A 14,516-nucleotide genomic window follows, 5' to 3' on the forward strand; every position below is an offset into this window, starting at 1 on the left:
CCCCCCCCCCCCCCCCCAGGCCCCAATGCTCCACCCTGTTTCCACAAGCAGAATTCCAAATCAGACCTCCATTTTATCTTAAATTCAGGTACAGTGCAGAGCATAATAAGGTCTCACTTTCTCCAGAGTTGTGTTGTAATGTCTCTGAGCAAGTTGATAAGAAAATATCTATAAACGTGCAAATGTGATGCACCAGCCACTGGATCTTTCTGTTCACAGTGTTGTCAGAAAAATCATCCCGAGTTAAGTCTTGCGAGATAAAATTGGCATCAGTGTGACCGTCAAGATTCATTATTGTAAATCTGAGTCACTGTTGACAGTGGTGCAATGAAGCAAGCTATGTACTTATAATTTTAATAATGATTCTATTGATCAAATATTGCAATATGGTGGTCATTAGATTAATTCAAGGGAATATCATTAGCTTCAATGAATGCGTGCTGTTTTTGTGAATACATACGTTTGGTTTAGCTTGCCCGATAATAAGAGGCAATTGTAAATGCGCAAATTTGTGCACTTTAGACAATTTAAAAAGTTGGATAAAATTAATTTCCATGTGCATTTGTGATTTAACAAAATACTGATATTTGTCCAGACTGCAGCTTTGCGAGCGGTGGGAAATATTGTAACTGGTACTGATGAGCAAACACAAGTAGTCCTGAACTGCGAAGCTCTTTCTCATTTCCCAGGATTACTGACACATCCTAAAGAGAAGATCAATAAGGTAAGAAATATCAGGATTCTTCTCTGCCTGGCAAATTCATTTTTCCTATTTTGCACATCTACAGTTGCTTTGTTCCTAATGATTAAGGGTGTTAACATTCACACTATTTTGTTGGAAATGATGAAATGGAGATTATTGGCTGTGTGTCTGGAAGAGATGGAGTATGTTTTAAGGTGGTCATTTATCAATGGTAAGTGATATTTATTAAGGTAACTAATGTAAGATGTTGGAATTTCAGGAGTTCAAAATATGCTGTATTTTTTTGTGTGTGTGTGTGTGTGTGTGTGTGTGTGTGTGTGTGTGTGTGTGTGTGTGTTGGGGCGGCTGGCAATATGGATCTGATTTAATTTGTTAACATCAGTGCTGATATTGAAGTGCATCTGAAGGCAATCTCATTTCATATAAGGGGCCTAAGTGTGATTTTGCTGATGATTAGAGCCTCAAACAGTCCATTTTGCCAGCTTGGATATGCCAGAATTCTCCAACAGGGTGGCACTTCAGTGACCCTGTCAGCTGATCCAACAAGAGATAGCATTTAAAAAATAGATATCTAAGTAGGATCCTGAACTTTTATAACCTGCTTTGTTTTGAAAAGTTGATTCCACAGTTCACTCATACTCTGTACAAAGATACTTTCAAAAGTGAATCTGCTAATATCAATAATTGAAGTTCTTATTCTAAAGGCCAAAAAGCCTCAAAATGAGAACTCCACAGGCAAGTGTTCCTTGTAAATACAGTTAATGCACTCATACTTCTTGCTTTCTGTTTGTTTATTGTATAGGAGGCTGTGTGGTTTCTATCCAATATCACAGCTGGAAACCAACAGCAGGTGCAAGCAGTGATTGATGCAAACCTTGTTCCTATGATTATACACCTCTTAGATAAGGTGGGCAATTAAACTTGATTTTTTGTTTTTACATTATCATATAAAGCAAAATGTTTTATAAAGTTTGTTTTTTGAATTGATTTTTTAAGTAAATATGTAAATTCAACATATAGGGAGAATGACAGAATCTTTTCATATTTTAAATCTTGTTCAAAGTGGAAAAACTGCAACGGATATGCAAAAAAAAGGTCATGAGAGCAATGTTAAGACAACTATAGTAACTTGAGGACTTTTTGTAGTTTGGAAAAGAGTATGCTTGGATCCAAACATTGTTAAATAGTCTCTCAACATTCTTAGCAGTAAATCAATTTTACTTTGTGTTGAGTCAATTCTGGCTTACTTTTTCTTCCTCCCCAGGGTGATTTTGGTACTCAGAAAGAAGCTGCTTGGGCAATAAGTAATCTAACCATTAGTGGCAGGAAAGAGCAGGTAGGTAATAATTTATATGTTTAGTTAAAACAGCTGACATTTTCAGATCTTATCAAATTAATTTAAACTCTTGGTGGAATAAAGTTATAGTTTGTAAATTAAGACTCAATATGTGTAAATTGTTTTGTATAAATGTTTTGTCATTCCTGTTTTGTAAGAGACAAAAATGTTGTGGAACTGACAGTTACAAAATTTCTTTAGGTTGCATACCTGATCCAACAAAAAGTAGTCCCTCCATTCTGTAATCTGCTTACTGTGAAAGACTCGCAGGTAGTGCAAGTGGTATTGGACGGATTAAGTAATATCCTCAAGATGGCAGATGATGAAGCAGAAACAATAGCTAGTCTGATTGAAGAATGTGGTGGTAAGAATGAAATAATCTTAACCCTTTTATATTGCAGTACTTCTAAAGATTTTAACTCTTGACTAAACATTGTTTGTTACAGTTTGATATTTTATCCAGAGTCTCCCCTTATGTAGAGTTTATTTTCAGTCACCCAAGTCTTTGGGATAGTGTATGAAAAGAAACTGAGAATTTTGAGTAGGTGCACTTTTGAGTTAGCCTTGTCCATCTAATTGGCCATAGAGGTTAACTGACTTAACTCCAAAATTAGTAATATTTTAGAAAAACTTTATCCTCTTGTCTCTCTGCCCATCCTAGTTTTAATGTGAAATGAATGAGTAGCTATTTGAGCATTGTGCTATAGGATAATTAGTTGTAAGGAACATTTTATTCTCGCAGTGGTGGTGTTTTATTGATTCAGTATTTCCATTAGTCATGCATGTCAATAACTTGTTGGATCCCTCCGCAGCCTCTTACAACTGAGGCTTTTTCACGCATTTAGTGCCTCTCAAACTAAACAGTTTTGCTGAATTTAGTGGACTATGCAGCAGCACCATGCATTGCTATCCAGTAGCATTGCCCTGCAGCTCTAGTCTTGTGATATATAAATGATAACTTTTGGTCTGATTCTTGAAGGAAGTTCTAGCTAATATAGGATAAAGTCTAGGATAAAATGGATAGAGAGATAGAGTTTAAAGCCAGGACCAAATTTTGAAAGGAGAGTTTCCATTTAAATATCATCACCCTGGACAACTGATGAAACTTAACAATAAAGGAAGATTTTGAATGTTGGACCTTGGTATACATTAGAGTTATTAATTTTATTTTGATTCAGCATCTAAGTGCTGGGAATCTGGTGTGTTGTATTTGTTTCAGGCCTGAGAGATATAAAACAACGGAGTGAATAATAATACTGATTGACAGTTTCAAAAAAAAATTAATCAAGTCCATATTGTATGGAGCCATGAATCATGGACTACAGAGATGTGATAATCAAAAAATGTTTTTGTGTGGTGTCTTTTGAAACCTTGGTATTTCAAAGTGCATTTCAGCCAAACTAATATTTTTTAAAGGTGCGGCTTAGAATGTAGGGAAACGATAGTCAGTTGCCAAGCAAGCTTTCATGAATAACAGAGATATTTTGCCAGTGTTGTTTGAGGGGTAAATGTTCACTTCTCTACCAGGCTCTTCTCTTCACAAAGTACTGTGAAATTTTAAAATCCGGATGAGAGGATGGCCATCCCCATTGGTGTAAAGTGAAATATGGGAATGTTAATTGAGAATGTGTCTTTCTGTTTCTGCAGTAAATGTTGAACCTACAGTGTGTGCCCTGGTGGTTAACTCTTGTCAAACATTACCTGGTGACACTGGCTGCCATGCCAGACTCTGACCTCTCACTGCTGCATTTGCTGCAGAGTAAGACCTCGGCTTGAGAAGATGCAGGACTTGTCACCTTTTGGCTGGGTGTTTGGTTTTCTGAGCCTTTCATTTCTTTTTGCTTCTTGCAATGTCTGCCCAGTAGTCGACTTCCAGAGATCTCCACACATTGACACTGTCTCTCAGTTGTCTTGTCAATGCCTGTCATCTTTTGTAATATCACTCTTGGGTGTCCCGGTGACTCAATGGCCAGTTCATTGCACAGAAGTTCTTTGGGTGTACCTCGATCAACCATCTGATGAATTTGGCTGAGCCAGCACAGACATCTTTAGCTTACTAGTGTGCGTGCTTTTTAGCCAAAGTATCGTAGGAAACTTCCATGAAAGAACTGTCGGTAAAGTATGGCTCGTAACTATTGTCATCGTGCAGTACTGTGCTTAATACACAAAGACAGTCTTGCTTTTTTGTTCCTAAATTTTTAAGAAAAAGTGTGCAGCTAATACTCTCCAAATTCTCTTCAGGATTGGAAAAGATTGAACAGCTGCAACACCATGAAAACGAGGACATCTATAAATTGGCATATGAGATCATTGACCAGTATTTCTCAACGGATGATGTAAGTTTAAGGGGCACACGTATTAAACTACCTTTTCAAGTGCAATTAGGGAAAGGCAATAGATGCTGGCCTGGCCAGCAATGCCCACCACCAATGAAAGAATTTGAAATATTAAAATACAGAATATATGTTGTAGCTTGTCCACAAATCTTGCTTGATTTTGTTGAAGATTTTGGATCTTGTTTTTGTCAGTATTTATAGTGTTGAGCTTTATCGTTATAAATGTATACATAAAGACTGCATGTAAGCATTTTAGAATGGAAAGGCCTGTCTTAACAGACTGCAACAACAAACTTTTGAAATGTTAACACACAAATAGGTTGAAAAGCTTTATTGACAAAACCTCCCTTAAGATCCTATGTTAAATTTATATTTGTTTAAAAAATGTTGCCTGATTGTCACCTATGTTTAATTTCACTTAGAAAATGCAAACTCTTTACTGAGGTTTTGTGAGAGACAGACAGATGCATGCTGATAGACCTGCACAAGCAACTTTAATAATACAGTTGTATTATTTACAGACATCTGCAAGTTTCCACAATGGGACCTCCTTATACCCACAATACTAACCACATAATGCTCTGCTTTTGTCCTTGTTGACAGGCAGTAGCAATCCAAAAATGAGTCAAATCCCTTATTCCACACTTGTATCAAATTACAGATTTTGCATTTACAAATCTGCCAAATTCTAGGTACTCTTCTACAGTGAGATAATCCAAAATATCCCCCTCTCTATGCTGAAGAGCCATCCACATTCCACGTCCTAAATAGCGTTCGAAAATAGGTTTGGATTTCAGCCTTGCAGAGCTCAAGATTGCCTTTGAGCAGCTGACTGTTTCATATAATGAAGTTATAGATGCATGTCGAATTCATTTTATGTGGGGAGATGGTGAAATGATACACTTGTTCAGAAAGAGGAGGTTCAGCAGTATAAACCAAATGGTACAATATTAAATGGGGTACAAAAACATATTGGAGACACATTCAAATACATAAATCTTTGGTGACAAGAAGAGTTGAGAAACCTGTTGCAAAATTATATGGGATCTTTGGCTTTATTAATAAAGTTAGTACAACAGTCATGCTGAAGTTTTGTAGAATGCTGGTTGGGCATCCACTGGAGTATTTTGTAACTTAGAACACCATATTTTAGGAAAAATAGTGTACAATGGATTTACTAGAATAATACTCAGATTGTGGGACTTTAGTTATTTGGAGAAGCTGGGATTGTTCTCAGGCCAGAGAAGATTAGGAGATTTGATATTTGTTTTGATCAGGTTTTGATAGAATAAATAAGGAGAAACTTAGTACTGAAGATGGACCGGTAACTAGTGGATACTTTGACTGTAACGCAAATAGAAAATCCCGTAGAAACTTAGCAGGTCTAGCACTGACGGGCAAAAGATTGAAGGGAAAATGATGGGTATTTTTAATCTTGTGAATGGTTATGATTGTATTGAGAATGTATAGTCAAAAATGGAGAAAGCAGATTCAGTGGTAACTTTCCAAGGCAATTTGATATACTTTAAGGAAACAAAACAATAGGTTTGAGGGTCTAGGCCCGAAACGTCAGCCTCTCTGCTCCTATGATGCTGCTTGGCCTGCTGTGTTCATCCAGCCCTGCACCTTGTTGTCTTGTAATAGGTTTGAGGAGTAGGGGCAGGGGAGTGAAATTAATTGAATAACTTTCAAACAGCTGGCACAGGAGCCTTATTCTGTTCACTTTCATTCTAAAATAAACTGAACTCAAACTAATCACTTCTATTATTTTACTTGGACCAGAAAGAAGACTAATAATTAGTTTATCTGTGCTTATTGTTTCTGTTTTGTCACTTTGAATATGTCTGCCATATTAGATTGTTTATCGTCTACCGGGACTTCTCCATTATCTAGTGTTGTCTTCATAATGTCAGTTTCTCTCATCATTTTGCAAATGTCTCACCACTCTTGAATAAGTATTGTCTGGAAATGTGTGATGGAAACCCTTTCACTGTATCAAAGACCACTGTCCCTCCTTATTGTTTCTTCTATTTCTCATTAATTTTGCCTCAATTTTAGTTAGATCATGTTCCTGCCAACTTTGCCAATGATAACTTGGATGCAGAATATTTATTGTTGCCAGTTTTCAAACTTTTTTGCATTTTTATGGTTGCCTCATCTTGTTTTACATTACTTCAACAGTTAATATAGTGATAAGTTGTTACTGCTAGGTTTTGACTTAGTTGATATTTCCCTTTTTCTTTTAAGATTGACGAAGATCCTGCCTTGGTTCCAGAAGCAATTCAGGGTGGGACATTTGGGTTCAACTCATCCACCAATGTTCCAGCAGAAGGCTTCCAATTCTAGAAAGGCATAATTCCTGGAGCAAGTGAAATAATGCAGCACTAAAGGAAGGTTTGATCGATCATGCTTGGCTCATGTGGGATCCACTGCTGCATTAAATCGGAGAGCTGTTTTGCAGATTGCGTTTGGTGTCCGAGAAAAGCCCAAATGAAGTCAAGCTGGCGAGTGGGTGCGAGTGCGCGTGAGAATGGTAAAATGTTATAAAATTTCACAGTGAATGCAATTTCGGTTGTTTTAAAGAAAGGGGCTAAAAGTCAAAGAAAGGTCAATGTCCACGAAGTAACTAAACCAAGATCAAATTCAGTTATCTAGAATAATTAGAAGAATGAAGCAGTTAAGATAACTACAAGCTTCATAAACCAAGAAAGGGACATCGACAAGCCAGAAGACCGAGTCAAGGCCTTGCTATGAAGCACTGTGTGAATGGACCCACTGTATGAATGTCTGGACTCAGTGCTGTTGGAGCCAGGTTCATTACTTGAAATCTTGGGCTCTGTATTCACTCATGAAAATAAACTCCTAGCCATGGAGTTGTGTGTGGAAGAGAGTAGTGTATGGGCGTGATGTTGTATGTGAACGCATGCAAACTTGATTGCCTTCAAGTGGCTATTGAATAAATCCAGAAAAACACCAAAATGAGTTTGTTTTTATTAATATTTAACATACACTGGAGAATTTAACCGATTTAGCAGCAGTGCATTGTATAATTTATCTGTGGCAATTTAGGTTGAATCTTGCAGCTTATGCCATTTGCTTGTTTTACTTCCACCTTGGCCATTATAATTTTTTAATGTTTATACTACTTATGTACTTTATTTGTAGTTATGAATTGTTCCTCATTTAACAATTGCACCAGTTAAATCAATAAGTGCTGTGAGTTGCTTTCCACATAAATCACGAATACAGTGAAGAAATTAAGAAATATGTATTGGTAGTAAGCTGCTCACATGCAAAAATTTTGCAGAGGGGGAAAAAGAAAACCTGTATATGCTCTGCTGCTTATAAACATTGAAAAGTTGCCATTATTTAAATCTCAAACACCAACAGTGTTGTGGAGCTCATTAACTTTATTGTCATAACTTGGGTAAATAAGGTTGGCTAAGATAATCAAATCACATACATCTATCAATTGATGGCTGCTTCTGATTTATTTTAGCTACATTTTTAGTTAGTTCCTGTGTAGAACATAGCACCGTACCTCATGGGGTAAATGCTGTTTATAAACATTTGTTTCCTATTTTCCTGTTATTTTCCTGATTAAAATATTTCAGTTGTGACTAATTTTGGTGTATACTTTCTGCTAATGGGGGATTGATAAAAGTATGTATGGATGAAATAATCAAATGTGAAAACACCCTTGACATGTTTCATACTTTTAGGAAGGACTTTTTTAAAATTAGATACAAGTAGCCATGAACCATCTGAGCCACTTTAAAAAGAGTTTGATGTGCTTCAAGAGGCTTGCATGCAGACCATGCAAGTTTTTTTTAAAAAAAAGGAGAGAGCCTGGAAGATTGTTGGTTCTTTGGAGGTTTAGTACGTAAATTTGGCTGATTGTTGAGTTTTGTTTCAAGAAGGAAAAAAAATCTTACCCTCTTGGTAAGGTGGCTCATTGTAGGAAATACTGTGCCTTCTCCCTTAGAGCACAAGTGTTGCATGAACAAGTGTTACTGTATTTAAAACCGAAGGTAATAGTCACTAAGGGGAAATGTGAAAATGATTACCTGATTCCTACTTTGTGTTTGAAAATTTTTGGAATATTGTAGACTGGATTAAATATGTAGTTGTGATTTCTTTTGTAAATTAGTTGGTTTTCCCTTGAAGCATTCCTTGTCGTCATACACATGCTTTAAAAGCTAGACAAAAATTAAAACAGACTTAAAACTAGCTTGCTTACACTGTTGTCCATTAGAGTGCAGGCTAATCTGTTTTAGAGAAAAATAAACTTTGAAATTATTCTGTGTGGCCTGATGTTCCATTGTAGTATTAATGTGTTACATCAGGGGTTCTCAATTGGAGGGAGGGGGCTGTGAGAATTTATTTCTGGATCCTGTGAAAATAACCAATAGAAACTTGTTTCATGTGTCATCTCTGCACCATTCTTCTGTCCAATAATCTAACTCAGTTTGGGTTAGATGTGGCACATCTATTTGTTAATTTTGACACTTTGGACATTGATACCAAGCCAAGCAGTGCAGTAATTATAGATGAGATCAGATTGTAAGTGGGTGAGCATTAATCTGTTTCAAACATGGTGAGATATGATCATCTACAAAGAGATGCACCAAACCTGTCATGTCAGGCATACTTTGAGGTTGTCACCAACATTAAAAAATAGTTGATTTCTTCAATTTATTCAATAAGGAGTAGTATCCAGTGAAGTGTAAATAATCAGTGATAACAATTGTTACCAAAGGAGAGCTTCTTGTTTACAGTCACTACTCTTTTTAGCCCATGCCGGTAATGCTGTGGATTAACGCCAAGTTTGAATAGCTTGTCTCTCAAAAATTGGGGAAAATTGCATCTACAATTCATTCTCTTTAATTACAATGATATATACATACACATACATATCTTCGTATTCTTCCATATGCCTGTACTAATCGAATGTTGCAAAACTAATGCATTATCTCAAGACTCTTTCTTCACTTGCCTATTGCTATAAGATGTTAGCCCGAAACAGTGATGTAATGAAAAGCACCAAAAGTGAGCGTTGGTAAATAGGAACATCTTTTAATTCTGTAACACTTGTCCCCACAGTCATTAAGGAAAGCTTTTTAGAATCTCTTACCTTGTTGACAGAGCGCAAACTTTTCAGCTTCACCGACAGTTTCAAGCCCCTCACTGCAGTACTGAATAAGTACTGCTTTGCAGATTATGCAGTCAGTCTTCTAGCTGCATCAAGTAAAATGCATACCTTTTAAATATATTTATTTTTATACTTAAACACATGCAAGGAGGTTCCATGCATTGTTTATAATGAGTGAAGCTGGGGCCCCAGAAATAGTTTGAGAATCTATTACAGCCTAAGTTCCACAGGAGCTTTTACTATATTAGGAAATATTTCCTAATGAGTCAACTGGCCTTGATGTGTTTTTCAACAGTGTTCAGATTGTATGTATGAATTAGTGTTATTACACTTCTTCTCATGACTCAGTTGAGAAGATGTTTCCTTTCAGAAGGTGGATTCCCCATTGCCTTTTTGAAAATTTTTATTAGAGTGAATTCAAGAATTATATTTGACGCTAAAGAGCCCCACCTAACTTTTATTTCGGGTGGTCTGCCCCTTTTCAATTTAGAGCAAAGCGACCAACTTGATATCGCCTAATATTCAGAGCCAGCACTTTGTCTTTGCTCTCTAACCCATCTTGGAGTAGACCTAGAGTCTAATCCTTCTGGTTGAAATCAACCACTGAACTAATGATCACCATTCAGATGCATGCCTATCTGCTTGTTAACTTGGTACTTATACAACCTACTCTAGTCTTCGCAGTTTGGAATGGATTTAGAACCAATTACACATCTAACTTGAATGAGGATGGTATCTTTAAGCCAAAGGCTCCTTCTTTGATAACTACCTTTTTTTTTTCACTTTTGTTGTAATATAGTAGAAAGGTCATGTGTTACATTTGAAAGCTATTGCGTTCATGTAGAATGCCTCATATTTTCAGTCATCTTGTGTTATTTTTGAAAAATATTTTTGAGTTTACAAGTAGATTTTAATATTAAATCCTGTCTGTTTACAAAACAGAAGTGCAACTTGTGGAACAGATATTTGAGGAAAACCTACAAGGAGGATTCCAGGTACCACTAATAAGGCAGTAAAAGACTAAGCATGATCAACTTTTCGAACATCCAAATAGTACAAATGATGGACATCTGGGGAAGAAAAATTGTGGATCTGGCATCATTTCTGCAGAAAGAAGTTTTAATGTTTCAAGTTCAGGATCTTTTGACAGGTTGCATTCTGACAGAAGGTTATTGACCTTAAATGTTAACTTGGCTTCTCGACAGAAGCTTCCATACATGCTGATTTATTTTCAGCATTTCTTGTTTCAATAATATTTAGGTTATTGACTAGGACGATGCAGCCATATTGGAATTCTATTAGTATGTCTTCAGGTAAAGAATAAATTGAGTACTGTTTGTAACCTTTTCTTTAGGGAATGTAATATGTGATTCTATCCCACTAACACTTTTCGAAGCATTTTCTGTGGCAGAAAATAACAACATTGGAATGATAATGTGCTGGCATTTTCAGTAGAAACTGTCTTAATTATAACGAACAAATGTCATGGTGAAAGAGGAGACACCACAGTAGATAACAATAGTTAGAGATATGTTGGTGAACTTAAAATTGCTAAATTATCAGGACCTGCTCCCATAAATCTTAAAGATACTTAGACCAGTTAGGATAGAAATTTCAGAACCAGTGACTGCAATATTCTAATCCTCCTTACCTACAGGAACAATGCTATAATACTGAAAAATAACAAATATCAACATCCTTGCTCAGTGCGAGGACAATCCGGAAATTATAACTTTGTTCAGTCTTGATGATGGAAAAGTTTATTGAAGAAATAACCTGGGGAAAAAGTCTTTGGAATATCATGGGCAATTAAGTGGGTTGTTGAGAGCATATCATGTTTACTTAAAAATAAAGCAAAATATTGAGGATGCTGGGCCAACTTAATATCAGTGAAGAGAGAAGCGGTCCAATATGACATGTTTAGAACTGAAGAGAAATTGAAAAGTAATGGATTTTAAACCAATGGATTTTAAACCATTGAAAAAGGTGGGGAAAGAGCAAATAGATCAGAAGGGAGGGTCACAAAAGTGACAGGAGGGAGATTATAGTATCACAGAACAAAACAAAAGGAGAGTTGCAAAGGTTCAAGAGAAAAGGCCTAGGTATGTCTCCAGGAATACATCCAGAGTAGGTGTTAATAGCAAAAGTGGATCAGTTCTGGCTAAAAGCATAGCCGTGAAAACAACTAGGTATGGGTGTAATATCAACGTGGATAACAGAGTTGTAGTCTGAAGTTGTTGAAATCTAATTTCATGTGGAAGGCTATAAACTGCCTAAGTAAAATATATGGTGGTGTTTCCTTGGATTGTGTTGAGCCTCACTGGAACACTGCAAAATAACTAAGACAGAAATGGTAACAAGACTGTGTTTGTTTTATAATTGTGAGCTCAGTTGATCTTAAATTGATTGTGAATGTAATTAACACTCAGGAATGTTCAGTATTTTCTGTCCAGTCACTGTGACATCTCATGTTGTGTACCATGTTCCAAGTTTAGCAAGCTGGTTGAGTACAGTTAGTACTCTGCCTGTTGCGAAGACCCAAAGGGATATATTGTTTGTGATTCACCTGTCATTGAGATATTTGGCCTGTGTAATTGGCAATGAAATTCATATACAGCAAATGCTTGCTGAGCAATCCCAAGTGTGCTAAGAATTACAATTTAAGATCACCAGTTGATTTCATTTGCTCGTGTGTGCTATCCTCTGTAAGTGGAATATTGTTTTGACACAGGCTGAGAAAGCCAAATTAAGTCAGCTTCACTATCACTAGGTTTGCAACAGGTTGAAATTAAAATATCTGGTGACCCTCAAAATTGACCACTTGTTTCTAACTAGACTTAAAAATGTCAGATATCAAACACCGAGTTTTATAACTCAAACAAAAATATAACATTACCAGACCATGGATAAACAACAAGGCAATGTACTTAATGTCTATGACCTAAGATGAGTCCTAAGTTAGAACTGGAAACCCCCACCCTCTGTCCAACAGACAATCACAGTTAAGCAATAGGAAAAAAATTAAATTTACCAGTTCAGTTTCATGATGGGTACCATATCTTCAGAAATCCTTGATTAATGGAGTTGTTCTAAGGCAAGTAAACTGTCTTGGCCTGAATTCTAAAGTCACCTAATCATGCAAGCAGGTCCAGTAGCCATCCACAATTGTTCACTTTCTTAGGGGGTTATTTTCTTATCAAAACAATCAACAAGTCAACAGCTGCAGTTAAAACCAAAGTGAGAGTGGAACACAGCAGCACTGTACAGAAGCTTTTTCAAAATCCCAGTCAGAACTGATCCACTATTTTTTCCTCTTTCAACAACAGTCTTTATGATTGACTGCATGGATCTACCTTTGACTGATTAATTGAACATCCAACCAGTTGCCAGTCCTGAGTCTAGAACATCTTGGTGCTGAAGTCTGTAATGTTCTTAGGACAATAATTAACATGCAATTATCTTTCCAGGCTGGTTCCCATAAACAAATGTAGGATTCTTTGGTTTTTAAGAACAAGCTGCTGCTCAAAAGCTCGATTCTCAACTTCAGCTGACAGTTCCAAACCAAAAAAACAAGAAAAACAATTTTGGTGTCGATGATATGTTCAGTTCTCTCCTCCCCACCCCAAACCCTTTATCAAATCATCAAATCATCAAAGAATGGAGGAGCAAAACTGTTCCCAGTGCATTCTCATATCAATGTCTCAGTTCAGTCAGCACTTGTGCAATAAAAATTGTTACTCCCTTTGAAACTTGATTTCCTTGCATTCATCCTAAAGAGTGCAAGATCAAAAGCTTCAATGGTATATCTATTCAGTAATATTCAAACTGGAATTCTGCATACAGTTCTGATTGCTATATTCCTTTACTTAAAACAACAGTGGTTGACTGCTGGACAGGTACAGTGAAGATTTACAAAGATGCCACCAGAAATGTCAAGAAAAATTTGACAGTGGTTCTCTTCTATTGAAAAAACACTGAAGAGTGACAGAATGGAGGTCTATAACATATGAAAGGTTTTGATTTATTAGGCACCAAGAACATTTTCTCTTATGGGAAGAGAGAAATACAATTGGGAATTTAGATGAAACTCTCACCTGAAAGAGTGGCATTTGATTAGAGTAATTTATACATGTGGTATAGACAAATTTAAGGAGAAACTGTAAGAGCATATGAGGGAGATGGATACAATGGTAGAGTTAGATTTTTATTTTTAAAATCAAGCAGGGTCATGACTGGAGAATGAACACCAAAAAGGCCTGTTTAGACCAAATGGCCGTTGGTACTGTATGATCATGTCATTTTAAGATGTCAAGGCGGGCTGAGAAAGTGGTTAATGTCACTTAAGGTATATGGGTTATGGATTTATAAGTGGAGGCATAGAGTATAAAAGAAGTTTTTTGAATATTTAAAAAACATTGGGGCTCATGTAGAGTTTTGTCTGATTCTTAGCACCATACCTTAGGAAAGATGTAAAGGCATTGGAGAAGTAGAAAAGATTCATGAGGAATGACTTGGAAGGAAGGAATTAAGGTATGTAGATTATCAAATTGGGGCTATTTAGACAATGTTGAGATTTGATAGAGGTGTTCAAAATTATGAAGGCTCTGGACAAAGAGCCGCAGGGTCAAGAATTAATTGGCGTGGGATGTTTTTGTTTTTGCTAAGCATGTTAAATCAGGTGACATGAAAAAGCTTTTCTGAGCCAATGAGTGGTTAGGATCTGAAATTAACCTGAGTATGTTACGAAGGCATATTTAGCTATGCGTTTACACCTCATTTCAAGTTTATATACAGTTATGTATGAATAACAAAACATTATTAATCTCTCTGTTCTAAATCTCAATGTTCTGGTTGAAGATTTATCAAAGCAGCTAATATTACCACTGTAAATCAATTCATTAGTCAAGAGTACAGTTCTTTAGTAGAAGAATCTGTACTGAAGACTATCCCAGTTCATTAATTTTCAAAAGTATTTGACAACACATTTGC

General features: G+C 36.4%; 1 protein-coding gene and 1 non-coding gene across 2 annotated transcripts in view; both read left to right on the forward strand.

Moving 5' to 3' along the window:
• kpna4 (karyopherin alpha 4 (importin alpha 3)) overlaps positions 1 to 7,354 on the forward strand; it is a 32,740-nt gene extending 25,386 nt beyond the window's left edge. The window contains exons 12-17 of the mRNA XM_020512069.2: positions 596 to 724; positions 1,506 to 1,610; positions 1,968 to 2,039; positions 2,241 to 2,403; positions 4,281 to 4,375; positions 6,623 to 7,354. Of these exons, the coding sequence (XP_020367658.1) occupies positions 596 to 724; positions 1,506 to 1,610; positions 1,968 to 2,039; positions 2,241 to 2,403; positions 4,281 to 4,375; positions 6,623 to 6,721 (663 nt within the window). The 3' untranslated portion in view covers positions 6,722 to 7,354. The remainder of the gene's footprint in view (positions 1 to 595; positions 725 to 1,505; positions 1,611 to 1,967; positions 2,040 to 2,240; positions 2,404 to 4,280; positions 4,376 to 6,622) is intronic.
• Positions 913 to 1,246, forward strand: LOC125484780. Its single transcript, XR_007263599.1, has one exon. It is a non-coding gene; the product is annotated as a small Cajal body-specific RNA 7 (non-coding RNA).
• Positions 7,355 to 14,516: the final 7,162 nt, after the last annotated feature.

This window comes from Rhincodon typus, chromosome 13 (genome assembly GCF_021869965.1).
Source record: "Rhincodon typus isolate 14 chromosome 13, sRhiTyp1.1, whole genome shotgun sequence".
Classification (NCBI taxonomy): domain Eukaryota; kingdom Metazoa; phylum Chordata; class Chondrichthyes; order Orectolobiformes; family Rhincodontidae; genus Rhincodon; species Rhincodon typus.